This window comes from Parasteatoda tepidariorum, chromosome 4 (assembly GCF_982258835.1).
Source record: "Parasteatoda tepidariorum strain Cologne lab strain chromosome 4, Ptep-v5.0, whole genome shotgun sequence".
Lineage (NCBI taxonomy): Eukaryota > Metazoa > Arthropoda > Arachnida > Araneae > Theridiidae > Parasteatoda > Parasteatoda tepidariorum.
The window spans coordinates 16,650,989-16,668,587 of record NC_141758.1 but is presented as its reverse complement, the minus strand read 5'-3'; the positions used below and the strand labels follow the sequence as shown (position 1 = coordinate 16,668,587).

The following is a 17,599-nucleotide window of genomic DNA, read 5'->3' as shown; positions in this document are numbered from 1 at the left end:
TTCATTTAAAATCAAATATTTTATTAAAAACTTAAATACGATCATCTTTTTGACCCATTTACACTAAATACTAAAAATAAGATTTCACAAACAGTCTCTTGTAAAAAATCTTTATCCGCAGAAAAGCTGGGTCACCTTATTTTATTCGAGTTCAAGCAATAAAATTAATGCGACGAATCTATTAAAACACATCCATAAGTTGAATAAACTTCTTAGAGTTAAAACACATACAGTTGTAATTCAAACTCTTATATCTTTATCAACACCCTACCAGCAACACTCACCCATTCTGATGCCCCTTAATCCTATTTCATTCGAATATTATGCATATAACTAGCTTAGTAAATTTCATACCGCTTACTAAGCGATATATTATGCGACGCGAGGCGTTATGTTATGCGATGTTTGACTTTTCAACCCTGAGTTTAACACTTTCGCAGCATTAAATGGAACTTTATGTAGGTGTTTATTTTATTTTTGGGTCCTTTGAAGGGTATGTAAAGAGGATTAAGTGATTCTCCCGTTCATGTCCTTGAAATTTAAGTGATTTTATATTTACTCATGCGGGTGTTTATCACCGTATTTATTGTATTTGAGTCTTAAGAAAATCATGAGGAAAATATATATTGATTTTGCATTGAGTTAGGGGTGGTCTTTATTTGTATTGCAATTACTAGGCAGCCGACAAGTAAGCTTTTTGCAAGAAGATTTTAAAGAGTAGACTTTGCTTGGGAAAGAAGATTTTTAACTTCCTACGCTTATTTTGGTCGATCTAAAGCTTATGGATAAAAATGATAAAAATGAAACCATTGCATTGAAACCATAATAAAAATGAAACCATGGATAAAAATGAAACCATTTCTATAAGTTTCCATGATGATCTTTCAAATCGGGCCAACAGCAGGGATGCCACAGGCCACAGGCGATTAAAAATGCAAGAAGTGGTAGGAACTAAAAAAATTTTTCTCATTTATTTTGTGTATTTCATTATTTTTTTATCTATCACCATTACTTACAGAGGCAAATTATTTATATGGAAAGCGAAAACATTCTTTAAATACACTTTCAAAGTAAACTAAACAATGCTAGACGAAGTTGTAAATTTTAATACTTTTTTTACTTTTTACTAGTTACCTTTTTAACATTTTATGTCACCCGTGGCATCCATGCAACAGTATATATATATATATATAGTATTATATATATATATATATATATATATATATATATAGTATTATATATATATATATATATATATATATATATATATATATATATATATATATATATATATATATATATATATATATATATATATATATATATATATATATATATATATATATATATATATATATATATATATATAAAGGATTCGGTTCGGAATATTCTTGGAGGTTTCTATGAGCGAAGATTTAAAAAGATATAACTTAGTGAAAATTTGTAAAACTTTTAAAAATTTAAAATTCAAAAAATAATTTGAACACATTAAAAGTTTTCAACCAATTCGATACACATTTGGAAATATTCAGACTGCTAGGCTGTATCTCCTTTTCTTATCCATAATTTTAATTTTGTCTTTTTCGAATGAGTTCGAGTCTGAAAATTTTTGCATTAAATTTAAACACAAGTTGCTTTAGACAATATAGTGATTATCCAAAATTTCATTTTGTACAGGACAGCGATATTTATTGAAAAATATCACATCTTCCATGCTGTAATAAAATGTTTCTCAGTGTATTATGCTGTTTAGTGGATGTTTCATAAGCTTACGCAGTACCTATATGGAAACAATATTGTGAAACAGTTTGATGTAAAAATTTCACGTTTGGAAGAAGTGAGGCATAATACAAAGTTGGGCTCATTAATATTCCTAATATAATTAATAAGCCTAATTTTCTTTAAATCTACAAGGATAGATTAACCATCATCTACAGGTATATAACGCATCGAATTTTACCTTCTGAAAATCTATGTATTACACTTATAAGATCTATAACCGCATTCTTGTTGTGCTATCTAGTCTGCACTTCTATAGCTATTTCTTTTAGATAGCAAGGGAGGTAGCATAGAGGGCTCACATAATAAACTCCATGCATAACTGTAAAACATACAGCCTTCCAATCATGCATACACACACGCCCCCATCTTTTGTTATGGAAAAGGGGGATACAGATAACTTCATTCGCCTCCGCACGGGGGCGTTCTGTTATTCTCCCCTTTCTTTTGTTCGAAATCGTTCGTGATTGTACCCCACCCACTCACATTATTCCCCTCTTCCACCCCACACATAGGATGACATCACAAGTTAGGGTTGAGACCTTTTTCTTTTTTTTCTTAGCAATTTCTGAAATCGCTTGCTCTTCTTCTCGTAATGGCAGGAAATTTTATTCATTTGTGAAGTTAGTGATTGAATATAAGGCGAAGGAAAAGTTGAATAAAGAAAAAAAGAATAAGTAAATGAGGAGGGTGGTGCAGGGTTTTTTAGGGTTCATCAAGATGGATGTCACTTCAACAGAATATACAGTATGGAGGTTTTTTTTGGTATGTCCTGTTGGAATTTCTTTGTGTGGATACATCGTTAACCTCAAAGTGGATTTTATTCCTTTTCGAATACATTTTGGGAATTTCAAATTAAAATTATCTTTCACTTATTGTAGAAGGTAGGTTAATCGTTGTTAAATTAACCGCAACTTAAACGATTAGAAAAGAAAAAGGAATATTAATTAATGTTTGCAAGACTTAAAAAAATGTAAAATTGGATCATTTCAAAAGTTCGCTTTGCTTATTATTTCTCAAAGATGTGCACCCATATATGTAATTTGTAACATATACTGTTACAAGTATCTGTAACAGTATATGTTGCAAAATCTCATTACACTTTTATTTTGAAGATGATATATAATTTCTTCAGGTTTGTTTGAATATATTTGTGCCTGTTATCCTTTCAAAAGAACAGTTCTTTTTATTTACTTTGATGCAAAATTAAATTACAGAACTTTTTAATTAAAGATGTAAAGAGTTTATTTCGTAGACGGCATCGCTGAAATATTATTAACTTCATATTTTTACCAAATATATTCTTTAACAATTATTTTATTCGACATAAGCTGTAAGCACATTTATTTTTCTTCTTAGCGAATTTTCGTTAACTGTAAGATTGATATATCTATTTTTAAGGTATTTCTTTATTTTTTACTCCACATCGATTAATTTGTTTTCTGCTTCTTTCTTTCATCTCAATTTCATTTTCCGTTGCATTTTTATGTATTTTGGTGATATAGATACATAATAAGGAATAATTTTTGTATTAGGATATTTATTCTTTTTTTCGAAATATCAATATCTAAAGAAACGTTTCCTGAAGAGAATCTTTACATGTTCCCTTTTTTTTTTTTTTCAAAAGCAAGAAATAAATTTTATAATATGATTTCTGCTGACACTTCAAGATCCCCCCCCCCCCGACCTTTTGGGAATTCCGTCTATCGAAAATTGGCACAAACTTTCCGAAAGGCCCAATAGTTAAGAATCCTATAAAAGTTTATTTTTAATTATTTATAACGTAAGTAAATTACGATATATTAGCAAATTTGAGCTTCTATTTATTGCAATCTTCGTTAACTCATTATTCTGATATAAGTTATTATTCTCATAAACAATTCTTAAAGAAAAAAACGCACAAGAAAAATTTATACTATTATTGAGAGGTTCCTAGACCTGGGGCTCTCAAGCCTTACGATAAATCAGTCTCTGCTCAGAACATCAGCTTTAAACCTGATTTTGAAAAATCACGAATAATCTACATTTGAAAAAAAAATATCTTAGCTTGCTATCTTAGATAATCTTAGCATTGAATATATCAATATAGATGTTTTGCTTGATCTCGATGATATTTAAATGATCATTACTCATTAAAATAGGATTAATTTAATTCATTCATTCATTTATTTTATTTATTTATTTATTATTTTTTTAGAACATTGAAACTAATGCTATAAACTCTAATTCAATCACGTTTTGCCTTTTATAGAAGACAGGGCATTCTGCTATCTCAAGACAGTACGTCACGTGACAGGTCAAGTGGTGGATTGAATGATAGTCAGAGAATGGACGATGACACAAGTGACGAAGAAGATGAAAAAGTCGACGTTGGAGGGGTGGCAGATCTTGCACCAAGCTTCACTTTTACCGGTGATCAAGAAGGTAACTATATGCACATCATTACTGTATTATCATGGATATCATTGATAACAACAAAAATCGAGAACCAGCTGATAGAGTGTTCTCCTCCAGATGAGGTGACTTAAGTTCGAATCACAGCGATGGCTGCTCAATACGACTGCACCTGGCTCACCCCGGCCACAGTGCTGACTTAAAATATCTTCAGGGGTGGAAGGATCATGGGTTAGAGTTCCTTTGCCGTCAGGCTAACCGTGGGAGATTTCAGTGGTTTTGCTCTCCATGTATCGCAAATGCGGATTAGTTCTAGAAAAAAGTCCTCCACGAAGGCAAATTTTTTCCAATGTTAATAAGGTTCTACTATCTGGATTATCTTTAGGATGCTTCTATTCCATTTTTGGAACATGCTTCTTTTTCAAATTGTTAAAGACTTGTAACTCAAATCTTAAATTCTTTGCACTCATAACTGGAAAAACTGAATATTCCTAACAACCAAAATCTATTAATTAGATCTTGTTCTGAAATAAAATAGTTTAATTCAGAACACGATATATAAATTTTAGCAACATACTTAGTTTAAATAAAATTAGTTGCTAGCTGAAGAAATTTTTCATTTAATTTATATCCAAACCTGTTACCTCGTTTTTCACAAAGCCATTTTTTTTCCATTAGTGCAAAATAAGCGTCCGGTAGGTAAATGGTTAAAATAAGTGAAATTAAACGTGGCTTGATGTCCTAAATTAATTGCTCTGAAATAACTAAAATTCCTCAAAACAGTTCATTATTTCTAATCATTTACTTATCATTAATTTCTTGCATTTGGGTGAAAGGAATGGCAGCAGTTCAAATAAATTCTTTGCAGATTAAGTGATAAGCAAAATCGCGTATTTTTTTCTGTTGAGAAATTAGGTTGCTCATTTTGTGAGAAATGTAACTAGATTTAACTTTTATTTTAACAGCTGTACTGAAAGAAAATTTTCTCTCTTAGCATGAAAAACGAGTATTTTTTGTAACAATTTAAACCACATCATTTTTATGATAAATTCTATAAAATAAATACATTATTGATTATTTGTAATATTAAGTCTAGTGTTAAAAAAAATATAATATCGAAAAAAAGAGGTGTATTTTAACAGATGTATTGAAAGAAAATTTACTTTCTTAGCATAGCAAATGTCTTTTCTTTTTCTGTAACAATTTTAAGCCACTACAATTTTGCAATAAATTCTGTAAAATAAATTTATCAAAAACTGAAGGATTAAGCTTATTGATAAAAAAAAGTGTAACACTATTACGTGACAACACCGATCGCAGTAACAAAATTTAAAATAATATATAGTTTTTTTAAATTTTTCTTATATTTATTTTTTTTTAAATTAGTTTTCGAGTAAAGTACTATTGCGAAACACAATTTTGATTATTGCCAAATATTTTGAATAGAAAAAAAATATCAATAAAACTTAAGCATCGAATTCTATATAATAATTAATTCCATTAAAAATGAAAGGGTTAGTTTATTGAAATGTTATCCATTAAGTTTATTAGTAATGCCATATTTAAAATCATTTTCAGATGAAGAAAAAATGACATTTTATCAAAATTTGTTAAACATAAATATTTTTTGATATGAAGACTAATAATATTCTATAAATCTATAAAGTAAGTTTAATATTTTCATTACGGGAATTTTTATTAAAACGATTAATGTTATGCATTCCAATTATTTGGAAATTAGATATCATTCTATTATAGGATTAATATTCCTTTTGGGATTATACCACTAATTAGTTGTTAACGACTTTGTAATAATACGAAATTTAAATTGAGCGTATAGATTAATTAGTTCAATACATCTTAAATTCAAATTTTTATTGTGAAATTGTAAGGATAAGTCAAATTTTCAAACTTGTTTAAAGAGCATTTAAAATGGAAAAATACATTGGCTTCTATGTGGGCAATAACATGGTCCTGTTTAAAGAAATTTTATCTAATGGACATTTCGAGAAATCCTATCTGCAAATTATAAGAAGGAGCGGTTGGATAAAAAAGTGTCTCCTTTTGAAGACAATGTGGGCTATCACTATATTTGCCTCAAACTCCTTAACAATTAATTTTAAATAAATTTTTAGTTTTGTAATCACTGAAACTAAACTGAATCTTAAACCTTTTTATTATATACATTTTTAAAGCTTTCTTTAATGCCATTCTTTCTTTCAAACAGTTCCAAGCAACCGACTAAGATCAAAAGACACCGATGGTGACTCACCCTTAAAAGAATCCTTTCCAACCAACTTCGAATCAAATGGAATATCACCTAACGAACCAACTCCTATCATCAGCGAGGGTGGACCAGGTCTTAGCATTTCCTCCTCCTTTCCCCCATCTCATATGATGCCCTACCTCTATTCTTCCGGACTTTACATGCCACCTCCTCCTCCTGGCGTGTTCTTACCCGGTGGCAACCCCACGCCATTTTCTTTACCTGGACATTTCGGGCAAAACCCATCGACGTCTTCGTTTCATCCAAATTTGCTTTTGAACGCTCATTTAGCAATGTCCCAATCCATATTCAACCAAAGTTACTCGCCTACTACAGAAGCCCTGAAGTACCACCAACAAAGGTTTTGGCCATATCCAATGGTCACTACGCCTGTTTCTGTGCCTGGACCTCAACCACTGGCTCCTGAACTTCGATCACCCATGTCTACTGGCTCACCCTATGAAGGTAGTCATTTTAAATGCTCTTCGTCACCTGGCTCAGACGCTGGGGCTAGCTCGGTTGGGTCCACGTCTAGTGATTTAAAGAGTATGGAGAACATGGTGAATGGACTTGAGAGGCAACAAGGTATGCCAGTTACGCTATCTACTTTGAGGGATAAGTAGCCCATGGATTGTGTGCATAGCATATATTTTAATGTTGATCACGTGCTTCCTTGTCAGCTAATGGGAAGAAATCTTGATCTCAAAACGTAATTTGAGATTTGTTCCTTATTCAGTCCATTTCAGTAGAAGATTAAGAGGCTTGAAACTGTACTCGATGACCAAAGCAAAAACTTGAAAATAAATTTCAAAACAAGTACAATTCCAAACTGATTTAATTTATGTCTTTTTTGTTTTCTGAATCGAAATCTATTCGGAACAGAAATAATTATTGCATCAATAAAGTATGGAGGCAAAATGCATCTAATTAGAACTACCAAACAGAGATTGTAAGAAGATATCATAGTCAAATTCAATCGGAACATAATGGGGACGTATTCTACCGCAGATAAATATCATCTGTACATATTTGTTAACGGTAACATAGAGGAGATACTTTGAAATAAATGAAGAAATAATGAAGCAAATTTTATGACTGTGAAGAAAAACATGAAGCAAATTTTATCGGCTTTGAAGACGGCTGTTGATGTGCAATATTTCAATACAAGCAAGTTTTTCTTGGAAAGTTTTGCATTCTTTATGCATGCAAATTTGAAGCATCTTCCACAATTCACAACTTCAGAACAATTTCAACTTTATCTCCCAAGGAATATAAAGGTATTACAGTGAATTATTATTATTTTTTATGAATCATAATTATTATTTATCGGAACCCAGTCGTGAGTACTTGCTCCACAATATTTACAATGGTAATGAATTAATAATAATTAATAAGCAGAGCTTGTTTTATTTCACAGGAGGTCAGATCATCATTGAATCATCTAAAAATGATATGATGATTTTAAATATCGGGCTTGTTCGAAAATCGATATCTCAGGAACTATTCAACGAATTTAGCCAAAATTTTGTATTTTGCCATGTAAAAATATGTTCTTTACAATGAATGATGCAAAAAAAATTTTTCGACCTTTAAATTCAAATTTTTTTCAACCATTAATAAATAAAATAATAAATATTTACTAAAAGTTATTTTTTACGTGAAATTACATTTGGATAAACGAATTTAATAATTGTTTAAAAAATTTTTTCAATTTTCTTAAAAAGTTCTCGAGATATGGCGAAATACATACAAAAAACAAAATTAACATTAAGGGATCTAAACTTAGGAGCACTCTCCTGTCCGAACTATTGGGACCATATTTCCCAGATTGCATATTCCCTTATATTTTGGGTTTCAGAAATTCGAATCCAGAATTCGAATTTCTGAAAGAAATTGGAATTTCAGAAATTCGTTCAGAAGAGGTATGTTTACTCAGAAAAAGTGCGCTTTTCTGGCTGATTTAGTTACTTAACATATCGTCTGCACTTATTAATTAGCATATTCGAGGTCACCCCCTCGAGTTATTAAGATTGAGTCTTAGGACGTGAAGATCGGATCATTAGATCAAAAGTTATTCAGAGTGGACCTTTTTTTTTCGCACACTGTCTCTGCTTTTCTTAAACGCTGTGGTAGAATAAAAAATCACTCTAAATCAAATGGTATAGCACTATATTCGCTGCATAAATACACAGTTACAATAGTTCATTTACTTAAGAAAAAAATTTCTTTTATCTGCAAAACGATTCATTAATTTTAACTTTGATGAATTTAAATTACTAATGGTTCATGAAAATTTTGTTTATTTGTCTGAAATATGGGGGGAACTTTTAGGGATTTCTAATTATTGAGAGAGACATATATCCATCGTCCTCCCCTCCAACGCCACCCATTAAGCTATTTTTGGACTTTCCATATTATTTCAGGTTCAAATTTTAAATGAATTCAAGTTTTAGGTAAATTTTAATTTTTTTTTTTTTTTTTTTTTTTTTTTTTTTTTAAACTTCTAAAACAGCCATGAGAATGTAACACGTTCACGCCGGGAGAAGTGAGAATACTGGTACGGGAAAAGAGAAAATACTGGTAGAAGAACTATTTCAATATTTGATAATATTCGGGAGGAGTTAATCTATTCTCAACAATAACAATTCACTGTAATGAAAATTATCACTGCGAAGAAGCAATTCAATATAAAAATTGCATCAGTTAAAAACATATGGTAGTTATGGATTTTTATTAGTCCCGGATAAAAAATAAAAAATGAAATTTATTGTTACCAGTTTTTACTCCGAAGCGCTGCCAAGATGAGACAATCTAGCGTGACCCACCGGTGGCTCTAGGCTGTCTGCCTAATGAGCAGTACGGTTTCAGAAAAAACTTAGATACCACCAAACAACTCCTTCGAATCATTGACTTCATTGGTAAGGGCCTGCACAACAAACAGACAACTGCATTTCTCATGCTTGACATCAGCAAAGCATTCGATCGAGTTTGGCATGCTGGTATCGTGTACAAACTAATTAATTTAAACTTTCCCTATGGCATTGTAAAAATAATACATAACTACTTATCAAACCGTACTTTTAATATTAAACTAAATAGTGTTGTTTCATCCAGGAGAAAAATAAACGCGGGTGTTCCCCAAGGGAGCATTCTAGGACCGATACTGTTCATTATTTATACCCACGATTTCCCCATATTTTACGACGACCACAACAGTATCTCGGCGTTTTACGCTGACGATACTGGAATCTTGCAGAAATCTCTCAAACCAGATAATGCACTTCAAAAACTACAGAACAAGTTATATGATGTGGAAGACTGGTGCCTAAATTGGAAGTTCAAACTAAATGCTAGTAAATCGCAACTTTTAATAATACAAAAGAATAGAAAGTCCTACTCTAATAAATACCAACTAGTTCTCTTTAACAACACTATACCCATTGTTGATAAAGCTATATATTTAGGCTTAACCATTAATAAAAAACTGACCTGGTCTGACCATGTAAATAACATTAAAAATAAAGTATATGCTTCAACCAACAAACTTCAAACACTTTTTCATAACCGACACCTTAGTTTAAAACTGAAAAAACTCCTGTATACCTCGATGATACGTCCTATTATGGCGTACGCCTCAGCTGCCTGGTGTAACGCCTCCGAAAAAGACCTCAAAAAACTTATCGTACTCCAAAACAACATCTTGAGAAAACTCACGGGAGCCAGATGGTTTATCCGCAACAACGCCATTCATAGAGATCTTAACATTGACCGCTTTGACCATCATTTCAACAAATTAAATAGAAACTTCTTTATTAAAGCCGCCACCTGCAATACCGCAAATTTTAATGATATTTTCGACTGCATAAATCTCAAAGAGGATGCAAAAATTCGACCCATTGCACACTTCTACACTTCTGATATCATACTAACATTTAACAACACAAACACTCACTGACGGCCGGGTCTCTACTTAACAGAGCCACATTTACTTACACATATACACACATCCTCACAATCCTTTAACTCGCCCCCCTTTTGTATGTATTTCCAAACTGTAAATATTCATTGGTGTTTATTTTCCCATTGTACTTTAATTTTACCTTTTTCATGTACATTTTTATTACTTATAATTTTGTCATTTCCTAATAATGGCAAAGTGCCATTTTTCTTTTCTTAAGAACTCCATTTGCTCCCCAAACTTTAATTTTGTCATGTATGTCTCTAAGTTTAACTTCAAGATGAATGGGAAAAGGGCCGTAAGGCCTCAGACGCCCAGTTTCACTACAACGAACGAACGAACCACCGGTGGCTCACCCCGGCCTGAACGTGTTAAACTGTTGCCAATTATTTTAAATAAGTTAGACAAAGAAAGGAGTAAAGGTATATAAGTTTATCTTAAAAAGTGCAAATAACTGCATTGACCAGCTGCAAGAAACAACACTTAAAAATGACTCTAAGAATATTTATATTGAGCAATCTTTATTAAATATTCAATCACACTAGATCAGCCATAAATATTCTATCATTCAAAGGCAATCAATCTGTCAAAAAAATAAGTAGGAATTTATCACAAGCTTTAAAAGAGGAAACAGATGCTTAAAAATCGCCAACTTGCAGTATCATAAGAACGAAATATCATCTGCCACCATGCCAACTACAACTTCATGTTTCGAATACAAATCAGAGATTAGAAGGGTTGGAGAGGGAGAAAAAAAAGAAAAAGATTATTCTCGCTTCCGAACTTTTTTGTTTCATTCGTTTCAATAAGAACATTGTGTCAAAAGATAAGGTTAATTTGGCTCTCAGCTTGGCTGCTTTTCTTTGGCGGTTTTGTTCCTCATCAGTTTCGGTTAATCTGCAGTTGAAATTTGTCGCCATTGAGACAAAAGCCGAAAACCGAGATTTGAATTGTTTTCTGCGTTGCCTTTTTTTTTTTTTTTTTTTTTTTGAAGCCAACAGCGTACGTGCATTTACTTTAAATTAGATAACTGACGAAAGCGAGAAAATTGATTTTTGTACTATTGCTGCTAAAACCGGTTTCTATTATTTCGAAAAGTTGTTTCATCTGATTTTATTCACAATTTGGAAAAGACAAATTTTAAAATTTCATAAATTGAAAAAAAAAAATTTCAATTTAAAAAGATTATTATTATTTTTTTTACCACAATATTTATCTTTTTGTACAAGAGATTAACATATTCGTCAGTTCTTTAATGTTGAAAAGTACAAATAATGTTGGAAAGTTTTTGCGAAATTTGAACAGATAAATTTTCTGCGGTTTCCAAAAAAGTGTTTCGTAAAAGAATCACAAAGGTCCCGATTTTTGTTTCTAAGCAGTAATGATGTTTGAGACCCTTAATTATATCTGTATCCAATCAATAATTTTTATATTTTTCGGTTATTTAGAATTCGGAATTCTTAAAAGTAAAATACCAATGAAAAAAGAAATACCAAAATTTATACATTTATTACAAAATTTATGTATATTTATTACAAAATTTATATATAATTTTTTCCATATTTCTTTTTATTAGCTTTTATTACTTACCAGTAACATGTTAAACAATAATGATGCATTTTTAAATTGTCTAATTCTTTGTATTTTATTGTTTTTCAGAATAGAAACTGAAGAAGAAAATTGAATTCACCTGGAGTCCTACAAAAATTAATATTAGCAAATGCAAATTATTATTTTTATTTGATCAGTACATTTACGAATCGATTATGAATAAGATTTAATTTTATTCCACAGAAAAGCAATAATGACTTGGTTCGTTTAGGATCCTATCAAATGTGTTTACGCAAATATTTTGTTGTGAAAATATGATACTTTTTTTAAACGATATGTTGTCGCCAATTGATAAAAATACGCCCCAAAACTTGCTAGTATTTTTTTGTAATATTCTCTTTATAAAGAGAGACCATAATTTATGTTTCTAGAATTCTTATCAAAAATAAAGACAAAAAAGTAGATTCCTATGAGGGACAAAATAATACGATCACTTCTTTACTAACTCTATGTAAACAATTTTTTTAGCATAAATGTTTTGAGAAGATTTCACTTGACAAAGCTCTTGGCACATCTCTAAGATTATGCTTGAAGTGTTAAGAAATGATGATTTTTTTACCCATGCGAAATTTGAAATGACCGAAATGAGCATAAAAAGATTAAAACTTCTTTTCGTTTTAAATATCATTATAATTCTAAAAGCATTCTTACATGACTATCACAATGCTATTGAATGATTTTAAAAGTTACTGGTACTAAAGCTAGAAAGAAGTTAATAGCTTTTTAACTTACCTTCGAACGAAACTTTCATGGAACTTTTTTTCCACGGATTATAACCATCGTTTTTAACAGCAGACTCAATTTTCGGGTTTACGTTTACTATAGTTCCACTCCGAATCCAGAAGACAAGGGAGCTCCTGGATTGTGAGAAATTTGCCATCGTGGAGGACTTCTTGATGGAACTGACCCGTATTTGGATTGCATGGAAAGGAAAAACCACTAACCCTCTTACGGTTAGCTTGATGAAAAGAGGACTCTAGTCTATGATCCGTCTACCACTGAGAATATTCTTGCGGTGAAGGGGGAAGCACGATCTTTCAACATATGCCAGAAGTTTTGGAATTTAAAATTTTCCAAAACATCTGCTCAAAAAAAAATTGCTTACAAGTTAGTAATAGAAGTGTTGGTATTATTTTCTCACCCGTCTGTACATTTAGGTTCGCAAATTAATATTTAAATGAGAAAAATACAAATGTTATCCATTTATGACGAATTAAAGTTGAGAAAGGTGGTAGAATTGAACATCAAATCCTGTGTGATGGCGGGAAGAAATTAAAGGCTATTATTACAAATATCCAAAATCTTCAATCTACAAAGAAATAGGTTTTGACGCTTGGAGTACCTTTAAAGAACACCTTATGAATCATTTTTACAACAGTAGTATATTAAGTTAATAAAATTTTTCGTTCATAATGTTTTTCTTTACTTCCTGAAAAGAATTTATAAATTCGGTACTCATGATAATAGATTTGACCTTCAAGCCACTTGATCTTCTTTGAAGACTTTTTAAAATATATTAGAATATTTCAGCATATACCAACTACAAGGGAATTAAAATGTAAACATTTTACCACTAAAATTTACTTCTAACAGTGAAACATTTCCGTTTGTTATAATTCTATTATTATTTAAGGTTTGAACTCTGATTAAGACATATTTTTAAAAAAATCTGGATTGACAATATAAATTATCTAAATTTAATTCAACTATTCAAAAAATTATTTAATTATTAATTAAATTTATTAATTCAATTATTCAAAACACATTTAATTCATTCTGAATTAAATGTGTTTTGTATAAGCTAAATTTGCAGTATAAATCAACAGGATTTATTTTAAAGATGAAATTCCGATTTTAGATCGTTTGGCATGAGCTAGATTTTCAGAATCGTGCAACATTAATTAAAGGTGAATTAAATATATTTGCCATAAGTCATAATTTCTAAATAAAACAACGTTTTATTTAGAAATTATAATGAATTTATGTAATTATGTTAAAGGAAGTCAGAAATTATGCTAAAGAAACGTTTCATATTATTTAAAAATGAAATTTTGAATTTAATGCGGTTTTCTTGATTTAAATTTGCGGGAAATTATCATTTTATATTATTTAGAAACGAAATATTGAATAAGATATATTTGGTATGAGCTAGTATTATAGAATATGTTATCGTGTAACATTATTTAAAGATAAATTAAATATATTTACTATAAGTCATATTTTTCTTAGTAACGCTCATTTTATATTATTTAAAGATGAAATTCAAAATTAAGTACATTTTTCTAGAGTTAAATTTGCAGGAAATTACGGTTTTTTGTTATTCAGAAGTGAAATTTTGAATCAGATATATTTGCCATAAGCTAGTTTTATAGACTAAATTATCGTATAACATTATTTAAAAGTGAATTATTTGCTATGCGTCAGATTTTCTTCGGAAATTCAAAATTAAATATGTTTTTCTCGAGCTGGATTAGCGGGAAATTATCGGGTTATATTATTCAGAGAAGAAAATTTTGAATAAGGTATATTTGGCATGAAGTTAGATTTGCAGTGTAAATTATCGTGTTATATAATTGAATGTGTAAATAACTAAAGATATATTGTGATTTTCTGTTTTTTGTGCAAACAGAGGCTGGAGCACGCACTACATCTGTGATATTTTCGTTGTTTTAAAAACAAAGACACTATTAATGACAAACCAAAAATTAACATGAAAATATGTACATAAATTTATCTGTTTAACTGTAAAATTACATGTTTTGTGATTGTCTTATGGTGCTTTATTGCTCTGTAGAATTTTAAGTACTTGTATATTTGTTAATGTTAATCACTACATTATATTTGAGAGAAGAGAAACGTGCTTTTTTAGGCGTTATTTTCATGTAATTTGTAGTTTTAAAAGTAAATATATCTTCTATAAATAAATGTGATTTAGATTATTTTGAATTGAATATTAAAAAGCGTCAAAGAGAAATATCGATAGAAATGTGTGAAACTTATTTGTTTTTTGTTTGCATGATGTTTTGTTGCAAATCGTGATAAAAAGTGAATTAAATAAAAGTTTTTAAATTATAATGTGTTTCATAATTTATTTTTATTTTCATTATTTTAATACCTTTAAACAAAACATATTTTGAAGCAATATCTTTCTACTAACCCTAAATAATGTTCTACTACTGATTTTAAGCAGTGTAGGGAATATAGATATTTTCATGCTATTTTCAGGGCTCATGTACACCTGGAAAAAATTAAAAAGTGGTAGCATTATTAAAAAAAATTTTTTTAATATTATTATGTTTGTAGCTACCAGGATATTTTATTTTCTCTCAGTAAATATGTGTATATTTGAAGGTGTGGGATATGGAATTTTAATTCGATAGTGGAAACTAATATTATGAAATGTTCAGTATCTTTAGAAAAAAATTATGCCAGTTATTAATTTTTGTTGTTTCTTCTAATACCACTTGCCAATATCACCAACCCTGCTTGGGAAAACTGATTAAATTTAAGACACATGGTGCGTTTCTTGTCTTTCAGTGGCTCCATCTTTGGCCAAGAATACGACTTCGACCATACACATCCCGTTTATATGGCTGACATATTCATACTTTAATTTATTCATCCATAGATCGTAATTTTGACCTGCACCAGAGAACGATAAATCTCTATTTCAGAACCCGAAGAGGTATTGATTTGTTATGGAAATATGGAGGACTTAGTGACCCGACTGATTTAACGAGCTCAAGTCACATTTTAACAAACGGGGAGTCTATAACCTGCGAGGATCGAACTCACGACTTCTTGACATAGGTTCAATGCCTTACCAACCAGACTATCCTGGCATTAATTTTTTCCAATTGCATTCGAACCTCTGCATTTTAACATTATTCAATGATCGTAAATGTTGCATTTTATCAATTATTCGTAATTTAATAAAGTTTTAATTCGCAATCGTTTCTTTCATAGTCTGTGATTTCAATAATAGTTTCAGTGAGGCATTTATTAAAATTAAATTATCTAGGTTTAATCTTCAAATTCAATTAATGCAATAATGTTGCAAATTTGACACGAAATACTTCCGAAAATATTCGAATTACTTCATACATTAGTTGCAAAAAACATGTTTAATAAATAATATTTTCTTCATAAAAATTAATTTATGCATTTAAGATTAAGTAGTTTTTGTGAGTCAAAACTATAAAGGAAATGTAATATAGCATAGCAATTTTAGCTAAATTCATTGCATTTCCAGCTTTACACCATTAAATTAGATAGTAGTATATAAAGTCGTATTTACTTAAAGTGTAGTATACTTATTAAGTAGTATTTATACTTAGTAGAGGTATTTATAGTTTATATTTATTAAGTAGCTTTTGTAAGCAAAAACTATTAAGTATACTTATTAGTAATATATAGTAAGTCGTAGTATACTTCTTATATAGTATTTATACTTAGTAGAAGTATTTATAGTTTATGCTTATTAAAGAGTATTTGTAAGCAAAAACTATAAAGGAAACATAGCAATTTTTGTTGAATTCATTGCATTTCTATCTTTCCACTATTAAATTTATCTCAGAAAGATCCAAAATCCAGTTTCCTCTTTGCAACTGCTAAATAAATAGCAATTGCCACGATTGGACGCTAACACGACACTCCATCCTTTGAATATTAAATAAGAATTCGTCGCCTCCCTGCGTCTCCCGAGAGAAAAGCTCTCACTTGCGTTTGGTTGAAATCCGCTATGCGACCGACAGACGTTTGTTCACGGAGACTAGGCAGCAAACAGAAACCTTTACTTGGCGAGAGTCGAAATTGAAACTTGGTGCGACGTTATTTAATAAACTCCGCCGAATTCTCTTGTCTAAATTGGGTTTGTCCGTGCGAAAATTCGCACCCCTATGGTGACATTTTGAAGTTGCCGACTATGTTATATAATATGGATGAAGTCTGACTATCAAGGCCAGTGCTGCAGATATTCGAGTTGTTTAAATTTTAATTTGAATTCTGCAATTTAAGAGAGTGTTTCGGAATTTTGCAATTGAGTTGATGCTTTTCTATTTCAGCATTATTTACTTCAGGCTTATGTTACTGAGAAAATTAAATACATGCGCATTTGAATTTTGTTCTAGTGGCTTTATTGTGCAAATTACTGAAATTTCAAAACTTAAAAAAAGAAAAAATTAGATTAGAATTTAAAATAAAAAAAAGACAATAAACAAGCAGAGATGTAAAAATGCGTGTAAAAAATAACATGTGTGAGCAGAACGCTCATTTTCCACCTACTGCTCTCAAATTACGGTATATTTCAAACTTGCTGAACTAGCTTGCATTTTCGATACAGTGAGAAATCCACAAAAACTTCCCACGGTTAGCTTGGCGGTAAGGGGACTCTAACCCATGATCCGTCTACCACTGAGAATATTTTACGTCAGCACTGTGGTTGTGCGAGCCGGGTGCAGAATTCGTATCGACCAGCCATCGCTGCGATTCGAACCCGATTCAACTCATTGGGAGGCGAGCTCTCCATCTACTAAGCCACTATGGATCGTGGAATCTCTATTTAAAGAAAGCAGTCATATAAATTTCTTTCT

General features: G+C 30.5%; 1 protein-coding gene across 2 annotated transcripts in view; it reads left to right on the top strand.

The window, feature by feature from the left end:
* LOC107453177 (uncharacterized) overlaps positions 1 to 15,083 on the top strand; it is a 78,961-nt gene extending 63,878 nt beyond the window's left edge. The window contains exons 5-7 of one of the 2 annotated variants that reach the window (XM_016069885.4): positions 4,031 to 4,203; positions 6,401 to 7,716; positions 12,057 to 15,083. In XM_016069885.4, coding sequence (XP_015925371.3) covers positions 4,031 to 4,203; positions 6,401 to 7,062 — 835 coding nt within the window. In that variant the 3' untranslated portion in view covers positions 7,063 to 7,716; positions 12,057 to 15,083. The remainder of the gene's footprint in view (positions 1 to 4,030; positions 4,204 to 6,400; positions 7,717 to 12,056) is intronic. The other variant, XM_087160719.1, reaches the window with a different exon arrangement.
* The last annotated feature ends 2,516 nt before the right edge of the window (positions 15,084 to 17,599 follow it).